At 34.9% G+C, this 25,605-nt stretch overlaps 1 protein-coding gene across 2 annotated transcripts in view; it reads left to right on the top strand.

Annotated features, from left to right (window-relative positions):
- The window catches only part of SCFD1 (sec1 family domain containing 1), a 132,089-nt gene that overhangs the window by 87,334 nt on the left and 19,150 nt on the right, over window positions 1–25,605 (top strand). For both annotated transcript variants that reach the window (XM_060004730.1, XM_060004732.1), the window contains 5 exons: window positions 1,598–1,668; window positions 4,664–4,743; window positions 14,150–14,212; window positions 16,476–16,551; window positions 24,451–24,504. In XM_060004730.1, the coding sequence (XP_059860713.1) occupies window positions 1,598–1,668; window positions 4,664–4,743; window positions 14,150–14,212; window positions 16,476–16,551; window positions 24,451–24,504 (344 nt within the window). The remainder of the gene's footprint in view (window positions 1–1,597; window positions 1,669–4,663; window positions 4,744–14,149; window positions 14,213–16,475; window positions 16,552–24,450; window positions 24,505–25,605) is intronic.

Raw genomic sequence — 25,605 nt, 5'->3', positions numbered from 1 at the left:
CCCTAAAACTCTGAGGGAGGGGAACCTGTCTCTCGTATCTTAGGAGCCATTGTTCCAAGAGCCTACAGCAAGCCCCGTTCCTCTTTTTCTTTTTGTCCTCTAACTGCTTTGTCATAATTGCAGGAAATACACAATGGAGCAGTGTACCTAAAGCCAAAGCTTTCTGGCTGGAGCACTAAAAAGGGAAGGCCAAGGAAACTGGAAAGTACCAGGGAGATTGCAAAAGGAAGGAGCTCAGGAAAGCAACCCCATAAAGTTGTTTATGAATTCCTGGGCTCACCTCTGAGTTGTACGTGCATGAATCTGATCCTAAACAGCATTCCAAAGACTGAGAGGTGAAGGACTAGATGACCTCCAAGTTCCTGTACTGGCTGCTGGGCAGTGGGACAGATCCCAGTAGCACTGCAAACATTTTAAAAATAGAATCCATGATGGAAACGGCTCACAGAGGCTGGTAGGAGCTTTGGCCTGAACCTGTTGAGGCTAATTACCTGCTAAAACAAAAATATCAGCTTTCTCCTAGTATTTAAACAAAACCCTGAATCCAGTAACCTACTTCAGTATATCTAAAATACAATATTTATTTGTAAGCATGAGAATGTTGGAGAACCTGTCATTGATCTTTATTACCAGTCTTTGTCATATTTAGGGAGTAAGGATAATTTGAAGATAGAAAATCAATGGGTTATCAGTCAATATGTTTTGAAAAAATTATTCTTGTTTTTATTCTATAATAAAGTATAACAATTCTGAGTTCTTACGTATTGGGACACACTTTGAAGTGAGAATACATATTGGTATTTGTTGAATAGTGAAACTGAGTTACCCATGACCAGTGCCTATCACTTTGCATCGAAGTACACCCAGTACTGAGGGGAAAATAAAAGGATTCTCTGGACAGTCTCGGGCTTTGGATAATAGAAGTAGTAGCTCAAAGGATGCACTGCAAGCAAGAAATTTCTCTGAAATCTTTTGTTTTGTCTTAAAATTTCAGGCAGGTATAATCTGCATAATATAATGGTGTTTATTATACTATAGACATATGGTTTTTCCAAATCTTCATAGACCCTTCAGAAAGGGGAGAAACGTATATTTAGTGGCTCCAATTTCAAAAGTATGACCTTAGGCTCAGTTAGATGATTTTAGCCAGCAGGTTTTCATAACCCAGTACCTAACGGGACCATGCAACTGGTTTCCCAGGATAGTCCCATTTATATACCAGTTGTCCTTACATACTTATTACTAGCATCCCCCTTTTTATCTCAAAAGTGTACTATTTTAGAATTGTATGATTATCCTACCTATACCTTTTTGAGTTTAGATCTGAAACATAAATCACAACACTATAGACAGTTTGGAAGATAGAATAGAGATGCTTCCATAGCTTATCCCTGTAATCCCATAGTATTTAATCTTTTTCCGTATCTGTGGTTTACATGGTTGTAATTTAGTGCCTATAACGTTAAATCATTTGAATCAAGAACCTTAGTTTGTCTTGTCACATTTATGTATGCCTTGAGATTATAGTGTTGACTATAATACATAACAACCAGAATTATGAAAGTCTTTTTTTCCTTATCTATTTTCCCCTTTGTAGCAGGAACTCCAGAAGATAAAATGAGGCTGTTTCTTATCTATTACATAAGTGCACAGCAAGCACCTTCTGAGGTATGTCCTCTGTATGCAGTTGTTGGGAGGAAGGGAGAATACGCGCTTGTTTCAGAAAATAGAAGTAAAAATCACTGTAACCAAGTAATTACTTCATTCCTTCCTTTAAAAGAAAAACAATTTCGTAAGGCTAGTTCTATTTACCGCTGAATATTATAGCAGTATTTACTGTCACCAAGAGAACTATTCACTCATGAAATATCTCACCACTTTTAAGTTGTTAGAATATGAACTGAATTCATGACCACAATTCTTATTTCTGGAAAATAACTATTCTAAACTAAGTTAACCAAGTTTGCTCTGCCTTTTGAAAGATTGATCTTATCATTTCTCATGATGTGATGATCCTAGAAGTTCCATTTCTTTGAGCTATAGCCACTAATACTTATTTTCCTTACAAGGAATTTCGCTTTAACCTAAAGTAAAAGTTTGGTAATATTTTGCTGTTGTTTTAAAACTAATGTCGAGGGACTTCCCTGGTGGCATAGTGGTTAAGAATCCGCCTGCCAGTGCAGGGGGATATGGGTTTGATTCCTGGCCCAGGAAGATCCCACGTGCCGCAGAGCAACTAAGCCCGTGCGCCACAACTACTGAGCCTATGCTCTAGAGCCCGCGAGCCACAACTACTGAGCCCTCAACTACTGAAGCCTGTGAACCTATAGCCTGTGCTCCACAAAAAGAGAAGCCACCACAGTGAGAAGCGCCCGCACCGCAATGAAGAGTAGCTCCCCTCACCACAACTAGAGAAAGCCCACGTGCAGCAATGAAGACCCAACACAGCCAAAAATAAACAAACAAATTTAAAAAAAAAAAAAAAAAAAAAAAACTAATGTCCATTATAGAATATAGAGAAGTCACTTGGAGGAAAATATCTAAATTTCCAAAAGTTATATAAATATTGTATCAATAATTTCCTAAGATTAAACTTCAGATTCACATCTATCATTTGATCCATATAAAAATAAAGTTGAGAGACTGTATTGCAGTAAAAAAGCTACTTTTTATATCAGAATAAATTTCTAAGAATGATTGGAAAATCTATCTTCCTTTCTAGATTTTTTTCTCACTGGAAGAGTAGATTGTGGGATATTTTGTTGTTTTCTTTTTCTTTAATAAGCCATCAATTGCTTTTGAGGAAAAAAATTTTTTTAAGTATGTAGAGGTAATACTGTGAAGGAAAACAGTGATTTTGCTATCAGTCTTGTTGCTGGGTTAGAGACCTGTTAACTCTTTCTAATGTTAACTTCGTATAATTTTACTGGATGAGCAACTAGCATAAGGAACTTGGGAATGACACCTAGAATGATATGGCTGTTGTAAACTCCTTTCCTTTGCTGGTAGCAATTATTTTTCTAATGTCAGTAGATTGTAAGCCTTCTTTTTGTTTGGCATGTTAAAACAGCAAAGTAAACCCAATATTTGCTTTAGATCAATTCTGCTTTATCCTAAGAATACATTTCTTGACTTTTATTTTAATTCAGTAAGGAAGTTCAGTAGTCCCCCCTTATCCAAGGGAGATATGTTCCAGGACCCCCAGTGGATGCCTGAAACCATGGAGAGTACCAAACTTCCCCCCCCCACTACCATATATACTGTTTTTTTCTATACATACATACATACATACCTATGATAAAGTTTAATTTATAAATTAGGCACAGTAAGAGATTAACAACAACTAATAATAAATTAGAATAATTATAAAAATACGCTATAATAAAAGTTATGTGAATGTGGACTCTCTCTCTCAAAATATATTGTACTGTAGTCATCCTTCCTATGATGATGATGTGAGCTCATAAAATGCCTGCATGATGAGATGAAGTGAGGTGAATGACACAGGCATGGTGATGTAGCATTAGGCTACTATTGACCTTCTGACTGAAGGAGAATCATCTACTTCAGATGATCCTGTGTCCTCAAGCCATGATGGTGTCAATTGTTAGATGTCAGGAGCAGATGATGTCAATGGTTGGGGCAGGACTGATCAGGAAAGCACAAGTTTTCATCACACTACGCAAAACGGCACACAATATGAATTGTTTATTTCTGGGAATTTCCATTTAGTATTTTCAGACCTCAGTTGACCACAGCAACTGAAACCATGGAAAGCAAAACTGCTGAAGGGAGGGGATTACTGTATAGTTTTCTTTCTAGAAACATCTCTGTCATTAATGGGGGTGTTCCTTTAAGGGATTCTAATAGCCTATTTATATTTTCTTAGGAATATATGATTTTAAAACTTAATGCAGTTTCCCTTAATTTGACCACATTATTTTATTTCATTTATTTTTGGTAAGAATTATGTCTTTTCATAAGTTTAAGTGGTCATTAAGTGGCTTGACGCAAATTTTGACTACTGATGTAATAGCCCCCAAAATGCAAAGTAGTGAACATCTCTGATTTGATGGTGAGCTTAAAATTTTCTTTCTTTTAAATTTTTAAAATGGAGTCACTGTGATGATAGGCTCCCGTGACATATCTGAATTCAACTAGACTTTACTCATCAGGAAATAAAAAAAGAATAAGAAAGAAAACTATTTAAAAAGTGTAGGACACCTGCTGTTCAGTTAATAAATTTGGACCTCTGCAGTGAATATGAGATGGGATAACCTGAATCTGCAGGTCCCCTAAGTCAACATCATTCCCCTCATGTTTCCAATTTTGGAATATTCTTGATCAAGCCAGATCTTTCATTTAATGCTTATCCTAAGGACAAGCAATCTGTGTCAACAGTGGAGGAAAAACTGTGTTGGGCTTACTGAGGGATGACAAAATACTGTACTTTATAGGTGATTTGGGAGCCTATCAAAGGTAATTTTCATTATACATGATTTTTATCTCATGCTCATTTGGGTACTCCCTTAAGATACCACTCCACTCTACTTAGGTGCTCATGCCTTTAGTCTAACTTTCTGATTAATCCAATGATAACAAACAAAATGGTCTCTTTCATGAAAGTAAAAGTTTTTGTCATATGATTCTTTTCTTATTTCAGGCTGATTTGGAGCAATACAAAAAAGCTTTAACTGATGCTGGATGCAACCTTAATCCCTTACAATATATCAAACAGTGGAAGTAAGTTTTATTTTATTCTTCAGTTCTTACCATTTAAGAGAGTACAATGGAAGTTGAGTTCCCAAGAAAATGGGAATGTTACTAAGAAAACTGAACAGTGCCTTGGTATTTTTTTTTATTCAATGGCATAATATTTCCTTATCTCCCCCACCCTTTCCACAACTTTATATAAAATAGTGATGCCTTTCTTTCCTAGACATATTTTTTCCTATATTTTCTTCAAAGATGTGAGATGAGAAAGTCAAAGACTGAAATGTTGTGGGTCAAATGTCTCAAAAACATTTTTTAAATGTTTTAATTTCACTAATAATCAGAGAAATGCAGATTAATATAATGCAAAGATTTCGAAAATATTGTGCCAAGGATCCAGGAAAATTAACTGATGCATTTATACTCTACTATTAGAAATATAAACTGTCAAAATTTTACTGGCTGGCATAAAAAGTTTTTTAAAAGAATAGCTTTGACCTAGCACTTCTCTTAAGAATTAATCTCGAAGAAGAAATTGGAGTTGTAAAATCTTAGAAGCGATTGTAATAATCAAATTTTGAAAATCAACCTGAATGTCAAGGATTGAAATTATGTCATTTCCACAGGAATGCAACTGAGTCATTAAAAATCATGTTGTGGACGACTTACTCTAATGACCATTGAGAAATGGCCATGTTATGTTACAAAGTGAAATATAGTTTACTGTTCAATGATTTGTTTGATAAATAACTTCCTTTGTCTCAGTGACTAGGGACTCTTCTAGACATTAAGAATACAATAGTGGAGGGCTTCCCTGGTGGCGCAGTGGTTGAGAGTCCACCTGCCAATGCAGGGGACACTGGTTCGTGCCCCGGTCTGGGAAGATGCCGCGGAGCGGCTGTGCCCATGAGCCATGGCCACTGAGCCTGCACGTCCAGAGCCTGTTGCTCCGCAACAGGAGAGGCCACAACAGTGAGAGGCCCGCGTACCGCAAAAAAAAAAAAAAAAAAAAAAAAAAAAAAGAATACAATAGTGGGGCTTCCCTGGTGTCGCAGTGGTTAAGAATCCGCCTGCCAATGCATGGGACACAGGTTCGAGCCCTGGCCCGGGAAGATCCCACATGCTGCGGAGCAACTAAGCCCATGCGCCACAACTACTGAGCCTGCGCTCTAGAGCTCACGTGCCACAACTACTGCGCCCACGTGCCACAACTATTGAAGCCTGTGTGCCTAGAGCCCGTGCTCTGCAACAAGAGAAGCCACTGCAATGAGCAGCCCGTGCCCCGCAACAAAGAGTATCCCCTGCTCGCCACAACCAGAGAAAGCCCATGCACAGCAACAAAGACCCAACGCAGCCAAAAATAAAAATAAATAAATAAAATTTATTTTAAAAAGAATACAATAGTAAACATGGTATGGAAGGCTCCTACTTTCACTGAATTTACATTTGTGTTGAGGGAACAATAAGTCAACAAATAAGCAAACAAATGAACAGAGTTCTGTTAAACCATATTCACCATATTAAGTGATATAAAGAAAATAAAACTGATAAGATCTTAATTTGTTGATTTATTAGCTAAATTTGCTGAGGAGATCAGGATAAGCCTCTGGGTAGGTAACACTTGAGCCAAAACTTAGATGACATTTTTTACATTACGATCCCTATTATCTAACCATTTATCCATCCATTTGTGTGTGTGTGTGTGTGTATGGACATACACATATATACATATAACTGCATAGCTAAAATTCTGTTCACTTAAATGCTAGTAGTGGGTAACTCTGAGTAGTAGAATTTTTTTCCTTTTGGGTTCTTTTCTTTATTTCCAAATTTTCTACAACAGTATATTCAGATTATTTCTTAAAATAATTTTTTTTAAGACTAGAGGATGGAATATGCTTCTGATCTCAAGTGTATCAAAAAAATATGCATAGAAGAGAAATATACCAAGTTGTTAACAGGTGTATCGCTGAGTTATGATTGCATTTTATTATCTATATTTCTGTTTGGTTTTTTTCCAATTTGCTTTTATTTCACTGTTTTCTTTTTTTTGGAATTTTATTTTTTATACAGCAGGTCCTTATTAGTTATCTATTTTTTACATATTAGTATATATATGTCAATCCCAATCTCCCAATTCATCCCACCACCACCACAACCCCCCTCCACTTTCCCCCTTTGGTGTCCATACGTTTGTTCTCTACATCTGTGTCTCTGTTTCTACCCTGCAAACCAGTTCATCTGTACCATTTTTCTAGGTTCCATATATGCGTTAATACACGATATTTGTTTTTCTCTTTCTGACTTCACTCTGTATGACAGTCTCTAGATCCATCCACGTCTCTGCAAATAACTCAATTTCGTTCCTTTTTATGGCTGAGTAATATTACATTGTATATATGAACCACATCTTTATCCATTCGTCTGTCAGTGGACATGTAGGTTGCTTCCATGACCTGGCTATTGTAAATAGTGCTGCAATGAACATTGGGGTGCATGTGTCTTTTTGAATTATGATTTTATCTGGGTATATGCCCAGTAGTGGGATTGCTGGGCCATATGGTAATTCTATTTTTTTTTTTTTATTTATTTATTTTTGCTTTTTTTTTTCTTTTTGCGGTACGCGGGCCTCTCACTGTTGTGGCCTCTCCTGTTGCGGAGCACAGGCTCCGGACGCGCAGGCTCAGCGGCCATGGCTCACGCTCCTAGCGACTCCGCGGCATGTGGGATCTTCCTGGACCGGGGCACGAACCTGTGTCCCCTGCATCGGCAGGCAGACTCTCAACCACTGCGCCACCAGGGAAGCCCCTATTTTAGTTTTTTAAGGAACCTCCATACTGTTCTCCATAGTGGCTGTATCAATTTACATTCCCACCAACAGTGCAGTAGGGTTCCCTTTTCTCCACACCCTCTCCAGCATTTATTGTTTGTAGACTTTTTGATGATGGCCATTCTAACTGGTGTGAGGTGGTACCTCATTGTAGTTTTGATTTGCATTTCTCTAATAGTGATGTTGACCAGCTTTTCATGTGCTTCCGGCAATCTCTATGTCTTCTCTGGAGAAATGTCTATTTAGGTCTTCTGCCCATTTTTTGATTGGGTTGTTTGTTTTTTTTAATATTGAGCTGCATGAGCTGTTTATATATTTTAGAGATTAATCCATTGTCTGTTGATTCTTTTGCAAATATTTTCTCCCATTCTGAGGGTTGTCTTTTCGTCTTGTTTGTAGTTTCCTTTGCTTTGCAAAAGCTTTTAAGTTTCATTAGGTCCCATTTTTTAATTTTTGTTTTTATTTCCATTACTCTAGGAGATGGATCTGAAAAGATCTTGCTGTGATTTATGTCAAAGAGTGTTCTTCTTCCTATGTTTTCCTCTAAGAGTTTTATAGTGTCCGGTCTTATATTTAGGTCTCTAATCATTTTGAGTTTATTTTTGTGTATGGTGTTAGGGAGTGTTCTAATTTCATTATTTTACATGTAGCTGTCCATTTTTCCCAGCACCACTTATTGAAGAGACTGTCTTTTCTACATTGTATATCCTTGCCTCCTTTGTCATAGATTAGTTGACCATAGGTGCATGGGTTTACCTCTGGGCTTTCTATCCTGTTGCATTGATCTATATTTCTGTTTTTGTGCCAGTACCATATTGTCTTGATTACTGTAGCTTTGTAGTATAGTCTGAAGTCAGGGAGTCGGATTTCTCCAGCTCCGTTTTTTTCCCTCAGGACTGCTTTGGCTATTCGGGGTCTTTTGTGTCTCCATACAAATTTTAAGATTTTCTGTTCTAGTTCTGTAAAAAATGCCACTGGTAATTTGATAGGGACTGCTTTGAATCTGTAGATTGCTTTAGGTAGTATAGTCATTTTCACAGTATTGATTATTCTAATCCAAGAACATGGTATATCTCCATCTCTTTGTGTCATCTTTCATTTCTTTCATCAGTGTCTTATGGTCTTCTGAGTACAGGTCTTTTACCTCCTTAGGTAGGTTTATTCCTAGGTATTTTATTCTTTTTTTGCAGTGGTGAATGGAATTATTTCCTTATTTCTCTTTGTGATCTTTCATTGTTAGTGCATAGGAATGCAAGAGATTTCTGTGCATTAATTTTGTATCCTGCAACTTTACCAGATTCATTGATTAGCTCCTGTAGTTTTCTTGTGCCATCTTTAGGATTATCTATGTGTAGTATCATGTCATCTGCAAACAGTGACAGTTTTACTTCTTCTTTTCCAATTTATATTCCTTTTATTTCTTTTTCTTCTTTGATTGCCATGGCTAAAACTTCCTAAATTATGTTGAATAATAGTGGTGAGAGTGGGCACCCTTGTCTTGTTCCTGATCTTAGAGGAAATGCTTTCAGTTTCTCACCATTGAGAATGATGTTGGCTGTGGGTTTGTCATATATGGCTTTTATTATGTTGAGGTAGATTCCCTCTATGTCCACTTTCTGGAGAGCTTTTATCATAAATCAGTGTTGAATTTTGTCAAAAGCTTTTCTGCATCTCTTGAGATCATATGGCTTTTCTCCTTCAATTTATTAATATGTTGTATCACATTGATTGATTTGCATATATTGAAGAATCCTTGCATCCTTGGGATAAATCCCACTTGACCATGGTGTATCATCCTTTTAATGTGTTGTTGGATTCTGTTTGCAAGTATTTTGTTGAGGATTTTTGCGTCTATATTCATCAGTGATATAGGTCTGTAATTTTCTTTTTTGTAGTATCTTTGTCTGGTTTTGGTATCAGGTTGATGGTGGCCTCATAGAATGAGTTTGGAAGTGTTCCCTCCTCTGCAATTTTTGGAAAGTTTGAGAAGGATGGGTGTTAGCTCTTCTCTAAATGTTTGATAGAATTCCCTGTGAAGCCATGTGGTCCTGGACTTTCGTTTGTTGGAAAATTTTTAATCACACTTTCAATTTCATTACTTGTGATTGGTCTGTTCATATTTTCTATTTCTTCCTGGTTCAGTCTTGGAAGGTTATACCTTTCTAAGAATTTTCCATTTCTTCCAGGTTGTCCATTTTATTGTAATAGACTTGCTTGTAGTAGTCTCTTATGATGCTTTGTATTTCTGCAGTGTCCATTGTAACTTCTCCTTTTTCATTTCTAATTTTATTGATTTGAGTCCTCTCCCTCTTTTTCTTGATGAGTGGCTAAAGGTTTATCAATTTTGTTTATCTTCTCAAACAACCAGCTTTTAGTTTTATTGATTTTTGCTCTTGTTTTCTTTGTTTCTATTTCTTTGTTTCTATTTATTTCTGCTCTGATCTTTATGATTTCTTTCCTTCTACTAACTTTGGGTTTTGTTTGTTCTTTCTCTAGTTCCTTTAAGTATAAGGTTAGATTATTTATTTGAGATTTTTCTTGTTTTTTGAGGTAGGCTTGTATTGCTATAAACTTCCCTCTTAGAACTGCTTTTGTTGCAGTCCATAGGTTTTTCATCATCATGTTTTTGTTGTAATTTGTCTCTAGGTATTTTTTGATTTCCTTTTTGATATCTTCAGTGATCTCCTGGTTATTTAATAGCGTACTGTTTAGCCTCCATGTGTTTGTGTTTTTTATGGTTTTTTCCCTGTAATTGATTTCTAATCTCATAGCATTGTGGTCAGAAAAGATCCTTTATATGATTTCAATTTTCTTATATTTACCAAGGCTTGATTTGTGACCCAAGAGGTTATCTATCTTGTCGAATGTTCCATGTGCCCTTGAGAAGAAAGTGTAATCTGCTGTTTTGGGGTGGAATGTTCTATAAATATCAATTAAATCTATCTGGTCTATTGTGTCATTTAAACCTTGTGTTTCCTTATTAATTTTCTGTCTGGATGATCTGTCCATTGGTGTAAGAGAGCTATTAAAGTCCCCCACTATTATTGTGTTACTATCAGTTTCCTCTTTTATAGCTGTCAGCAGTTGTCTTATGTATTGAGGTGCTCCTGTGTTGGGTGCATGTATATTTATAATTGTTATATCTTCTTCTTGGATTGATCCCTTGATCACTGTGTAGTGTCCTTCTTTGCTTCTTGTAATAGTCTTTATTTTAAAGTCTATTTTGTCTGATATGAGAATTGCTACTCCAGCTTTCTTTTGATTTCCATTTTCATAGAATATCTTTTTCTATTACCTCACTTTCAGTCTGTTATGTGTCCCTAGGTCTGAAGTGGGTCTCTTGTAGATAGCATATATATGGGTCTTGTTTCTGTATCCATTCAGCGAGCCTGTGTCTTTTGGTTGGAGCATTTAATCCATTCATGTTTAAGGTAATTATCAATATGTATGTTCCTATTACCATTTTCTTAATTGTTATGGGTTTGTTTTTGTAGGTTCTTTTCTTCGCTTGTGTTTCCCACTTAGAGAAGTTCCTTCATCATTTGTTATAGAGCTGGTTTGGTGGTGCAGAATTCTCTTACCTTTTGCTTGTCTGTAAAGCTTTTGATTTCTCCGTTGAATCTGAATGAGATCCTTGCTGGGTAGAGTAATCTTGGTTGTAGGTTCTTCCCTTTCATCACTTTAAATATATCATGCTACTCCCTTCTTGCTTGTAGAGTTTCTGCTGAGAAATCAGCTGTTAACCGTATGGGAGTTCCCTTGTATGTTATTTGTCATTTTTCCCTTGTTGCTTTCAATAATTTTTCTTTGTCTTTAATTTTTGTCAATTTGATTACTATGTGTCTTGGCGTGTTTCTCCTTGGGTTTATCCTGTATGGGACTCTCTGTGCTTCCTGGACTTGGGTGGCTATTTCCTTTCCCATGTTACGGAAGTTTTTGACTATAATCTCTTCAAATATTTTCTCGGGTCCTTTCTCTCTTCTCCTTCTGGGACCCCTATAACATGAAAGTTGTTACGTTTAATGTTGTACCAGAGGTCTCTTAGGCTGTGTTCATTTCTTTTCATTCTTTTTTCTTTATTCTCTTCCACAGCAGTGAATTCCACCATTCTGTCTTCCAGGTCACTTATCTGTTCTTCTGCCTCAGTTATTCTGCTATTGATTCCTTCTAGTGTAGTTTTCATTTCAGTTATTTTGTTGTTCATCTCTGTTTGTTTTTTAATTCTTCTAGGTCTTTGTTCTTTAATTCTTCTAGGTCTTTGTTAAACATTTCTTGCATCTTCTTGATCTTTGCCTCCATTCTTTTCCTGAGGTCCTGGATCATCTTCACTATCATTTATTCTGAATTTTTTTTCTGGAAGGTTGCCCATCTCCACTTCATTTAGTTGTTTTTCTGGGGTTTTATCTGTTCTTTCATCTGGTACATAGTCCTCTGTGTTTTCATTTTGTCTATCTTTCTGTGAATGTGGTTTTCATTCCACAGGCTGCAGAATTGTAGTTCTTCTTGCTTCTGCTGTCTGCCCTCTTCACTGTGTTCTTACGATAAGAAAAAAGTAGACAACAAACCTTAGTTTAACAAAAGAAACCGAAAACTGTCTTTTCTAATTTTTATAACATATACACTTAAATATTTGGCTGTGTCGTATATGTCATTGTGTTTTACATTATGATTTATGTGGAACTCCCTAATCAAATATTTGGTGTTAAAAGAGGAAAGGCAGTCTTGGGCTTTATTTTACATGGTTACAAAGTATTCAATATATAATTTCTAATTTGTAACATTCTTTCTAATTATAAGGGTTATATCAGTTTATTGAAGAAAATTTTAGGAAAGTCAGAAAGGTATAAGGAAAGTAAAAATTTACCTGTAGTCTCCCCATTCAGAGTCTACCGTAAACCGTATTGTTTATCCTTCTATATGCATATTACATATTTATATTTTTAATCAGGAAATCATTGTTATAGATGCAGTTTGTATTCTAGAGTTCCAATTCCTTTCATTATGCCAGTTTTTCATCGTCTTAAATACAGCTGACCCTAGAACAACTTGGGGGTTAGGGACGCCAACCCTCTGCACAGTTACAAATTAAAGTATTACTTTATAGTGGGCTGGCCCTCTGTATCCCTGGTTCCACATCCATGGATTCAACCAACCACAGATCATGTAGTACTGTAGTATTTATTGATACAAATATGAGTATAAGTGGACCTGCATAGTTCAAACCCATGTTGCTCAAGGTTCCAGCTGTAGTCTCCAATGGTAGTATTTAGTGTTTCCATGATATTCAGCCATATAAATGTAATATTCTTTATTTAACCCTTTATTACTTAGAGATAGTTAGATACATATTATTTATATTTAGATACTACTATTTCTGGTGAAAAATAAATTTTTGTTAAAGACAAAAATTCCAGCCTACTGCTGAAAACAGCTGATTCAAATCCTGCTTTCAGAACAAAATTGTGATTTTTGTGTTTGGGATTTCTCTAATGGTATCAGCAAATTTTGTCCAGGTTGAAATAGAATATTTAAGCATTTCATCTTCCACATCTTAGTGATTCCCATTCTTTTTTTACTCTCATAATGTTTTCTTGTATTTAGGTAGGGTTTTTTTCCATTTACAAAAGCATTTGGAATGATAAGGAATTATAAAAGAATATTGATTCACATAAAAATGTTTATGGCATGCTATTATTAAAATGTTATAGAACAGTATGTACAATATGATACTAATTTTGTTTTTAAAGTATATATGTTGTGTATGCATATGTTCAAAGATTAGAAGAATATATGCCGAAATCCTAACAGTGGTTACTTCTTAGTGGTAGGGTTCTTCTGGGAGCATTCTGTTTTCTGGATTCTCTACAGTGAACATATTCCCAGAAGGAAAATATTTTTTAAAACATAGCTAAGTGCCATATTTTTGCAGAGCCGTCAAGAATTCTATAGTTTAGTTAAAGACATTCTAGACATTCATTTAGAAAGATTTGAAAATAAATGACTATATGCAATTCAGTATAAAAGTGTATATGTAACTATAAGGAAATATCATTGAGCAGTAGAATTAGAATAGTGTTAATGAAGAAAGTGGTGGTTTTGAGCTGAATCTTAAAAGGAAATGTACAGTTTTTTATTGGAGAAGACAGTGAGTTTATACCCTCAAAGGACAGCATCCCAAAGGCATGTGTCTGGGAATGAGAGAGTATAGAAATGTGGAGAATAGTAAAGAGACTAAACTTAATCAGTATGTGATTGTTCTTTTAAAACAGAAAGTCTCTGTTTCATGTTAATGATCAGATATTTAAAAAAGAAAAGAGAAATCCTGAAGTTTGGGGAACTAATGCATTTGTGTTTTTTAAAGAATTTCACTGTTTTAGTACCAGTTGCTCTCTACTTGAACATTATTTTTCATGGTTACAAATTATATAGTCAATGTTTGTATAATTGTTTCCGTGTTAATTTTACTGAAACACTGTATTAGTTGAAAAATTTCTTTTCAAAAACTGCATAGTAAAACTTATGGTTAGTCAGTAGATATTTTAATGCCATGATACTAAATGTTAGCTCAAATAATCAGTGTTTAAATACAACTTTCTTATGTCATAGGGCTTTTGCCAAGATGGCTTCAGCTCCTACCAGCTATGGCAACACTACCACTAAACCAATGGGGTAAGTATTTTTAATAATTCTGATTGAATAAGTCTGGTACTCCAGACCATAATTGGACTTTTGTGCCTTAAAAACACAGTGTGACACTTTGGATACAGAAAGTTTTCATTGTGATACAGAACAAATGTCAGCATGCCTTTAGTTTCCATAGGTAGTTTAAATTCTGTATTTTACCTGGTATGGCTTTGTATGCTTCCTTGTTCTTAAAACATTATGTTTGGGCTTCCCTGGTGGCACAGTGGTTGAGAGTCTGCCTGCCGATGCAGGGGACATGGGTTTGTGCCCCAGTCCGGGAAGGTCCCACATGCCGCGGAGCGGCTAGGCCCGTGAGCCATGGCCGCTGAGCCTGCGCATCCGGAGCCTGTGCTCCACAATGGGAGAGGCCACAACAGTGAGAGGCCCGCGTACCAAAAAAAAAAAAAAAAAAAAAAATTATGTTTTTCATTTTCAGAAGATACATGAAGTTTAAAAACTGTTTTTATATCAATGTTGATAATATAGACTTGAAGCTAGACACTCAAGACCTAGCTTCAAGATGGAACTAGGCATACTGCTAAATGATAGAGAGGAAATCCTCAGGGCTGGGTATGACTTCTGACTTCAGAAAATCCTGTACAGTATGTGTGGTTTTCAGGGGAGCTAAACAAAGTGATTCTAACTGCTGTTTTCCATACCATACTAGCTTCAAAATTCCTAGCTTATTTTTTGGAGCTTAGAACAAAAGCATGAAACTGGAGGAAAACCGGTTTACCTACCCCGAGCTGCCAGTTTTAATGAAACAGTTTCCAAAAAGTAAAAGTACTTGGCCTAAGGCAGGGCCTTGTAAGCGCTTGGCAAAATGAATCCATTTGGCCTCACCTTCAGACAGTGCTGTGCAGGTGAGCCCACTAACTCCCTGAGAGTTACCTGGTACCTGGGAATTGCCTCACAACTGTCCACTCCAACAGAGATTACTTTCTTTTGTTTTTGTTAAAGAAATGATTTCCATCCTGTCCATCTCTTCATTTCAGAGGGGAGTAGGACAAGATAGGAAAAATGAAAATATATTTGGAAAATTACTCTCATGCATTTAATGAAACAGACTTTCCAGTTCTTTGTCTTAAAATCTTGCTGAATCTTAAAAGCCTATTAGATTTCTTATGGATTTTGTAGTTGAGGATTTTAATAAAATGTGTTATAAGAAAACCTTGGATGATTTGAAGGCTTTCCCTAGCCTTTTTTTTAAAATTAATTTTTATTGGAATATAGTGCTTTACAATGTGTTAGTTTCTGCTGTGCAGCAAAGTGAATCAATTATACATATACATATATCCTCTCTTTTTTGGATCTCCTTCCAATTTAGGTCACCACAGAGCATTGAGTAGAGTTCCCTGTGCTAAACAGTAGGTTCTCGTTAGTATCTCCCTAGCCTTCTAATATCAAAATGCAAGATTACCATTCTGTCCCACAAAGCATCCTTTGATTCCATGTGAGAGACTTTTTGAACCACAAATATAAAACCAATATGGCAAGTCATTTGTGTTATTTTTGTTGTTAAAAATTCAGACACTAAACAGTCTTCTGAGTTGAGGTAGAATTCATCAAGTATGTTGTGCTTCACATTTTTATATGATAGGTTTTGTGTATGAGGGGAGAAAGTATACAATTGCAGGATTAGGTCTAGCAGCTATGATATAGAGAACACAGTAACTTTTGACCTATTCGTAATACTTATAGACATATATGTTTTGAATATGCCAGTGTGTTTTGAACTCCTAAAGTGAGTCATCTGAATTACTATCTTTTTTTAATTGAAGTATCGTTGATTTACAATACTGTGTTAATTTTTGCTGTACAGCAAAGTGATTCAGTTATACATACATACACATTTTTTAATACTCTAGATTACTGTCTTTAATTTATTGTTTTAACATTAAGACAATCAGGAAAGCAAGGAATTCTCTTCAGTTAATAATTTGCTTAAATACTATAGCTAAGGCTTAGCAATTAAAATGTTTATATTGAGGGCAGCTCTCAATTTTTATATTTTATTAATATCGACTAGTCAGAAAGTTTTATTACTGTTTTATTACTGTTTTATTGTTAAATAAAATTGTGGCAGTGATGTCCATGGAAGCAGAAATTCTCAGGTCACTTCTGTTTAGTAAAAACAAAGGTGGTAGGCACATAGAGCATCAGCATATATTGTGTAATCAGACAAGTATTCTGTCTGTAACTGGAGAGATAATTTGTACTTAGTGCAGTCCTCTTCTTTTGCACCTAGTCTCTTATCACGAGTCATGAATACAGGATCACAATTTGTGATGGAAGGAGTGAAGAACCTGGTATTGAAACAGCAAGTAAGTACAATTGTTAGAAAACACACTGGTAACTTTTGAATATAAATGTTGGCAGGTTGATTGCTCAGATAGAGCAGCTTCTACATATATTCAAGTACAAATATTAGGAATAAAATAAAATCAAGGCATCCTTTACTGGTATATTTAAGGATGTGAGGGTGTTTTACAGGTATAGTTCACAACTCTGTAATTTTATGCTTTTTTTTTTAATTCGCTAATTGGACTTTACTGACATTTTGATTTCCTTTAACTATTATCAGGTTTGTGAAAGTATATTAATTGAAAAAAAAAGAACTTAACCTTAGAATAATGAACTGTTACAAAAATGCATATCATTTAAGTTTTGACATATATTAGGAGAATATTAATAAACTAATAGCCTTAATAGTTTAAAAGCCTGTGTAAATTAAAATAAAAATATTTTAAGTAGAATATATGTTTTGAAATAATGTAACTATAGCTTGATTTCATACTTCATTTTGGAATAACAGTCTTAGTTTTAAATATAAGACTTTTTTTAATGACTTTTGTATTTTTGTTGTTTTCCTGTTATTCTTATATATAGATATTTCTGCTTCAGAGTCATCATTAATTGATTTGGTTTCAAACTGGACTTGTTTTTAACTTTTTGTTATGGAAATTTTCAAATACACGTTAGTATGTCAAATACTCCTGAGCCCTTCACCAAGCTTCAATACTCAACATCGTGCCATTCTTGTTTCATCTTCCCCACTTATATTTTTTTATTTGATTTATTTTTAACTGGGATATTTTAAGGCAAATCTGAGATATAATATTTCACACATAAATACTACAGTTTGTAGTGAGAAGGATTTTAAAGGCCAAATTAAGAAAAGAAACAGTTAATTATCTGTTATTCAGATCTGAATATTAAGTGTTTACTTACTTGTTTTCAGAATAAACTAGATCTTTTGTTTCTCTGAACTTCTTCCACACCTTTTATCTTTCTTATGATGTTTACCTGTGGTATTTTGTATTAACATTATTTATATTTTACTTCTTTTTTTCCCAGTTTTATTGAGATACAATTGATATATATTGTTTTACTTATTGATGGCAAAGAATTTTTTTCCCCATCTTTGAATTTTCCATAGCAGTTTGAAGAAAGTAGGTATTCAATTTTTGTTTGAATAAGTGAATAAGATTTTATTGTAAAAAAACATGTAGTGTTAATAAAGAACAGTGAAAAATCCTAATTTGCTGTCTTTAACTAAAAGGCTGATTACTTCCTAACTTTCCTTCAGAGAGATTCCAGATTGCTTTATTTCCTAAGTACTTGGGAAGAATTTTTAGCTTCATTATCACTCTTAGGAATTATTTTCAGTCCTTCCCATTCTGTCTCTCTTCTGGTAAGAGGCTACTACTAAATACTTAATCCACTTTTTTACTGGTTCACGGTACTTTCCTGAGTCAGTTTATCTTTGCTCTCTTAGACTACTGAAGGTGAAGAGACATAAAAATAGGAGGTTGGGCACATTAGTGACCAACATACTGTACTTACAGTTTAACCTAGCACCTGTTAAAGAAAAAATTACTCATGACACTCATTAAAGTACAGTAAGGCAGACTTTATTCAGGGGGACCATTGAGAAAGATGTTGGGACCATCACAATGGAGTTTTGAAGTCTGGAAGAGAGATTGGGCTTAAGTACAAATACAAAAGTGGGAATTTATAGCCAAGGAGCAGGGTGTAGGGAATCAGTGGTTGGAAAATTACCAAGAGGAAATATCAGGGATAAAGGGGGATCCTGGCCAAACCAACCTAACAGGATTCTTGCTGAAGGCAGGCTAGTGTGATTGGACATCACCTGGGAGGTGGTAGAAGGTGAGGAACCCGATGAGATACTGAGGGTGTTTAGATACCGAGGATGGAGGTGCTGGCTATAAACTGACTTTAGCAGGATTCTTTCTAAAATTGGACAATGCAGAGATGGACACAGAAGTCCACAGGTCGAGGCCCAGTTGAAAAAGTTCAAAGAGCCTGAGTAGAATCTCGTCTAGGAGAGAACCTTTGTCATAGCACTCTATTCATTATCAACTATGGACAAGATGATTTCATATGTGAGACAAAGGGGGAACCACCAGTTTCTAAGACTACGTCTGCCTTTTGCTAGATAGACTGGCTATTGTATAACTACGTATAGTTAAATTTAGTTTTAAGGAAAAGTACATATTTTACTTAACATGTCACTGTTAGAAGGAAATCCCAGTAGTAAGATTCCCTAAACAAAGGAATCCTTGTCACAAATAACTGATAGCATTGAGCAATTACAGGCTTTAATCTTTATTTATTTATGACTGCGTTGGGTCTCCGTTGCTGCGTGCAGCCTTTCTCTAGTTGTGGCGAGCGGGGGCTACTCTTCGTTGTGGTGTGCGGGCTCCTCATTGCGGTGACTTCTCTTTGTTGCAGAGCACGGGCTCTAGGCACACGGGCTTCAGTAGTCGTGGCACGTGGGCTCAGTAGTTGTGGCACACAGGCCCTAGAGCACAGGCCCAGTAGTTGTGGCGCCTGGGCTTAGTTGCTCCATGGCATGTGGGATCTTCCCGGACCAGAGCTCGAACCCGTGTCCCCTGCATTAGCAGGCGGATTCTTAACCACTGTGCCACCAGGGAAGTCCTTGTAATCTTTTAAATGATCAAATTTACTTTTTGAACTTATTACCTTAGTGTCACATGATATACATCCCCAAATGATGCCTGTAAGAAGGGTCTAAAGTGATCGACTTAAATATTTTATTGTGCTAACACAACAGTGTGTTTTATTTAAAGTTAAGTTTATAAAATATAAAACAGATTATCCTCTGTGACCTCAAATCCTTTTGCTTTTCTTAACATTGCAAATAACATACTGCTTTGATATAGGCAGTTTCTCACTTACAGAAGTAAAATTTGAAATGACTGGTGGTTACCTCTTTCTATATCACATTTCTATCACCGCTGCTAAGAGAGCCAGGCCAGTTTTTTAAACAAATGTTAATAAGACTTTTTAGGAAATATTTATTGATTTGGGGGACACTGGTTACTGATTGGGGGATAGTGGTTCATTATATATTGTGAAGTAAAAATAAAAGTCATTATAAAACAGTAAATTCAATATGATCTTTTTGTTTTTGTTTAAAAAAAGAAAAAAAATAGAAGATACTCAAGGATATATAACTAGGTTTTAAATGTTAGTTTTTCTAGGTGAGAGTATTCACCTCTGATTAATTCCATATGATAAATTATTAGACTTCAATTATGGAATCAAAAGAGTGAACATTTCTAATTGTTCTTAGTAAATGTTACCAATGTTGCTGTCCAGAAAAGTTGTACCGATTTGCAGTGATTTACAGCACCTGTTTCTCTATATCCCGCCCAAACTTGGACCTGTGTGTATGTGTATGTGTGTAATCTTTGTAAATTTAATACTTTTAAAAAGTCTCTTGTTCTAGAAATATTTAAACTCATAGAAAGCCATTTTTAAAGTTACACAGTCCTAACGTTCTAAAATTTAGAGGAACTGCTACAGGTAGATATAGGGCAGGTTGGGAACTGAAAAAAATGTCAGAGAAGAGACTGGAAAAGATGAATTCTTTGTTTCACACTTGTAAAATTCTGTTTAATTTATGCCTCTTAAGTCTCTAAGTATTTGTTTCGATTTTTTATCTGAATAAACATTTTAAGCTATAGAAACATTAGATAGAATAGGATGTCTTGTCATGTCCAGTTTTCTAGGTCACTTATAAGAGCCTTTTATACTTTTTTGTTTCTTGGGCAGCATAAGTTTTATGTATCACAAGTATTAGCTATCACATAAAACCATTTGAATGATATTCGCAGATTTGAAATATACTTATGTGAGGATAATTGTACAAGAACGTGATGATGAATAATGTAGTACTAAGTTGCATAATTTAAAAGTCTTCTATTTCACTTTCTTTGGCTTGTTTGCTTAAATAATCACTCTTTTAAAAATGAATTAACAACAAATAAATTGCAAGCAGTGGAATTCAGTAGATTAAAAAAGACTTAAAAGATATATCACCTAATTGCAATACATAGCCCTTATTAACATTATAATTTGAACAGTGAAACTGTAAGAAATAAATTTATGGAGCAGGAAAATTTTGATACTGACTAGATATTGAGCTGTATTAAAAATATTTGCTGATTATTTTAGGTGCAATAGTAGTGTTATAGGGGTTTTTTTTTCTTTTAGGAGTTCTTATATTGTGGAGATATATATACTGGAATATTTATTGCTAAAATGATTTGATACTGGGAACTTGTTTTAAAACAGCCTAGGGAGTGGGGAGTGAGAGTATAAATAAAATAAGAATTTGCCATGAGTTGATAATTGTTGAACCTGAATGATGGAAATTGATGTGTTTTATTGGGTCCAGGTAATCCTGTTTCTTGATTTTATTGCCATTAATATGCTATGGTTTGGGGAAAAAATACCACTTTATATATTTTATTCTTTCCTCATCTGTAAGATGTGGATGTTGGATTCACTCTGTAGATCCCTTCTGATTTATAATTTTTAAATTTTGGAAATAGATGATCCATCCTATTCCCCTTCCTCCTATCTGCTTCACTGACAACTTTCCAACATCCGCATACTCCATCTTATTCTTTACTTGGCTAATACAGTCTTCCAGATAAGTATTCTCTTCAAGAAAGTACACATACTGCTTTTCATTCTTCAGAACTTTGATAATCAAGACAGCAGCGACTCTTGTCCCAACTTCACTGCCTAGTTCATCGTCAGAGTATCATCCCAAACCCAAGGCTACCCAGGGTAGGGCAGGGGCGGCGGGGTCGGGGGGGGGAGTTGGAAATAGTCACCATAGACCAGATGGCAATACAGGGCAACAAGTGGCTAATCCTAGGAGAATTAGAGGGGAAAAATGTTTTTAACTGTTTTGGATATAGGCCTGTATTATGTTTTTTAGATTGTCTGTTTTTTAATTTCTTTGCATATTTTATTTTAATTTTGTTTTTAAGCAATTATGCCATCAGAGACAAAAATTAACATTGTTTTTATTTAAACTTTTCCAGTGACTAAAATCATAAAACGTGACTATGGTCATAAAACTATTAAGGATTTCTAGAAATTAATTTCTCACTGTATTTTTTTTCTCCCAGTAATATTTCTAGTTCATATATTTGAAATTTGAACATCTTGGAAATAGTGATCCTTAATTTAGGATATTCACATGTATGGGATTCTGTCTCTCAAATCTAAATAGATATAGAGGCTTTCTACTAATAAAAATTTAGTTAGTAACCTAGACAATAATATTTTTCATTTTATTTCTGAAACAGTTTCTAAAAACAATGAAATATATGCTTGGGAATTTTTAAAATAATGGGCTTTCATTTGATTAAATTTCATTTATACCTCTGTTATTGAGGTACACAATTTTTTTGTGTCTTTAAAGATGAGTGAACAGACCATTTGTTGAGTGAAGAAAATTGTATGGTTTTGTTCTGCTGTTTTCTCTCTGTTAGCTGCCACAGTTCAGTTTTTTCAATTAGTAGAACTTAGTTATCTTAGATATAAATTATTATCAATATAAAATTCATTTTAAAATGATTAACTTAAGTCTTCGTATAGGCCAGATAGAGCATTAGTTGATGACAGAGCTCTCAGAAGTTGTTTCCTGAAGTACTCTTTCTTAGGCCTTTAAAGACATTATGTATTTCCTTTATCATTCTCTACACTGCAAGTTTTCCTTAATGTGTGACAATGTGTGAATTATTGTGTGGTGTGGCACTGGTAGATGACTCTTTTGGTGTTATCTGTTTGTAAAGACCAAACAAAAACATAAAGAATCGTCTCTGGGCTGTTAAACTTCTGAACTGTACTGCTAGAAAGAAATTTTTCTCGTGTTATTTAATGACCTATTCACTAGCAGGCTTATCTTCAGATACAGCAGAGATATGAAATGCCAAGTAAAATTTAACTACCTTTTAGAAAAATCTTATTTTTATACTAAATGAAATATTCAAATTTCCAGTTATTTTCACAAATACAATAAAAGTAATATGACTCATATGGCTTTATCAATTATATAAAATCTTTTCTGAACTTTTCTCCATTGCACATATCTAATACCATAGTACAATTCAGAGAGCTAAACGGAGAATTCAAAGCAAATAGAGGGGCTTCCCTGGTGACGCAGTGGTTTAGAGTCCGCCTGCCGATGCAGGGGATACGGGTTCGTGCCCCGGTCCGGAAAGATCCCACATGCCGCGGAGCGGCTGGGCCCATGAGCCATGGCCGCTGAGCCTGCGTGTCCGGAGCCTGTGCTCCACAACGGGAGAGGCCACAACAGAGGCCCGCGCACTGCAAAAAAAAAAAAAAAAAAAAAAAAATGTAAATAGAGAAATGGATATAAAATTAATTTTAGTAAAATATTATAATTTATAATGTTGCCTTGCTCCAGAATTCTTTTTATTGTTCCTGTTATGTTGCAAAGTACTTCATCTTTTGTTGGTGTTACTTAGAACAAATTTGTAACTGTAGTTTTTTCTTTTGAAAGCATTTTTATAGATTTAAATCTGTACCCAGTTATTCTTTAGAGAAAGTTATGGTTTAGACTTACATTCTTAAGTGAACAAACTCAAGTTTATTTGAACCAAAACTTAAAAGGTAAAATTTTGAGCTCTCTTTTTCAAATTCTAAATAGAATTCAGGAAGTACATTCAGTCAGCTTGAACATTTGGTGCTTGTGTTTATATTAAGAAGTTCCTGGCCAACAAAAATATCAGAGAATAATGAAATAACTTTAATTTTACTTGCCTAAGATTATCTTGAAAGATTTTTACTTGCCGATCTAGAGAAAGGAAAAGGAAAAAGAAATGCGTATTTTCTGCCTGGGCAAAGCAGCATTTTCCTTAGTGATGGTCCATTTTAGTAACAATAAAATGTTTTATGACCTACAGAAAGTAAAACTTGTAAAATAGTAATGTGTTATCTACAGTTATTTGAATAATGAGATTTAATGTTGCCTCTGTTGTATGAAATCTCTAAGATACAAAACTATTCTTTCCAGAATATTCTGTACAGTTCACAAAGGAAATATCAGTTCAAAGTGGGCAGAATACCATCCCAGTAGGAAGGTACTTTGAATAGGCATAATAGTCACTTAGTAAATTTTCTGTACCCAATGTGTTGTTACGTTCAAAATAATGGTTAAAATGGTCAGATTGAAACATAGCAATAGTATTTCATATCCCCATGCGTGTAAGCATGTCAAGGGGCAATCTTCTGTCAACACCAGTGTTATACATTTTATGTTCAAAGTGGAATGTGTTTTGTAAGAAGATAATATAGTATGTCATTGAAAATTTGGAATTTATCCCAGGCAAAATTAAAGCGGTCAGTAAAGTTGTGTGTGCATCCATTTCCCCATTTTTTCAAAGAACACAAGTATCTTATTGGCTAGAAGAATATACATTAGAAATGAAAAAACTGTTAGGTCATTTAATCTCATATATTTCTGCAAACTTAAAGTACTATTTTTTAAATAAATCTGCAGAAAGGAAATGAAAAAAAGGGGGTGGGGATTCTTACTCAATTAAAAGCTTACAATTACGGGTGTTAAAAAGCAGACATCCAACAAAGTAAAAAGCCCAAATATGTATTTGTACTAAAACCTGGATACACCTACACATTTTTAAAAATTACGTTTTTTCTATGGAAACTTGAATAATGCCAAGGGTATTTACAACTATGACACCATTCACAGAATACTTAATCTTCGAATGTGTTTAATTGAAAGGTAAGCATACTGAACTATAGAATGATTAGGTTGTTTTGCTACTAGAGAAGAATTTTGGTTTGTTATTTCTTCTAATATTTAACAAAATACTCACTGATCTCTTCCACAGAATCTACCTGTTACTCGTATTTTAGACAATCTCATGGAGATGAAGTCAAACCCTGTGAGTAGCATATAACACTGTACTTGTAAGTTCTTGAACATACCAGACTATATACAAAAAGTGATAAACTCAGAGTTTGTTGTGGGCTTAATCACAGCAGACTACATGCTGGAAAGGAAAGAGTCCATGTTCTCAAACAGCCTTTTTTAGCCATTATCACAGATAAATGGGAATTGGTTTCTCAGCTGCTACATCACTCTGGCCAGCTTTCATCCAAAGTAAATGTAGATTATATCCTATATATGTCCTAAGGAGCAAGTTTCTATAAATAAAAAAGAACTAGTGAGCATCAGTTGGTGTACTATAAAGAGTACCAGATCAGTTTAATTTTATGAAATTAAATTAGGAGAGGAGTGCATAGTAAAAATTTTAAGTGCATGTATTCAGATGGCACCAAGTTCTTTGGGGCTGAAAGGTAAATTGAGAGAGAAATTGTTTGATGAAGAGCTAAATGGGTAAATAAATATGAGCATTTACTTAAAGAATGGGTATTCAAGCTATCTGTTTATAATTCAAGAAAGGAATGCAAAAATCATCACAATCTGTTTCATAAAAGAGCCCATCCTGTTACTGTGGCAACTAGAAATAGAGTGGTTATCTGGAATAGAGAAAAGCCGCATGATCAAAACCCTCATCTGGGTTGATCTGAATCACTATAGACTTGGCATCAAGACTTAGGATACCAGGCTGAGAGAGAGAGTGAGAACAGAATCTTCAGTTAAATATGTCATTATTTTGTAATTGTTAAAACATTATTATAACATTAAAGGAAATTAACAAAAACAAATTTTAAAATCTGTCCATGTGAAAACAAAGATATAGTGTTATAAAAAAGCCCAAAAAGGGGCAATTACAGTTATGAAAGGAATGAGAGAATTGTCTATAATGATAAGCTAAAAAGGATTGGATTCTTCTATCTGGGAATCAATATAGAGAAAGTGGTATACAATGTAGTAAAAATAGATTTATTACTACATCCTAGAATATATGAAGAAGGAATGCTTCTTGAAAAGCCTGAGAGAAGTATGATTTATGATTAATTGTCTTATAGACTACTACTTCATAATAGGCAGTAAATTTCTGGAAGATATTACCCCAAAC

Source organism: Delphinus delphis, chromosome 2 (genome assembly GCF_949987515.2).
Source record: "Delphinus delphis chromosome 2, mDelDel1.2, whole genome shotgun sequence".
Classification (NCBI taxonomy): domain Eukaryota; kingdom Metazoa; phylum Chordata; class Mammalia; order Artiodactyla; family Delphinidae; genus Delphinus; species Delphinus delphis.
The sequence above is the reverse complement of the archived record's forward strand: the minus strand, read 5'-3'. Positions and strand labels throughout refer to the sequence as shown.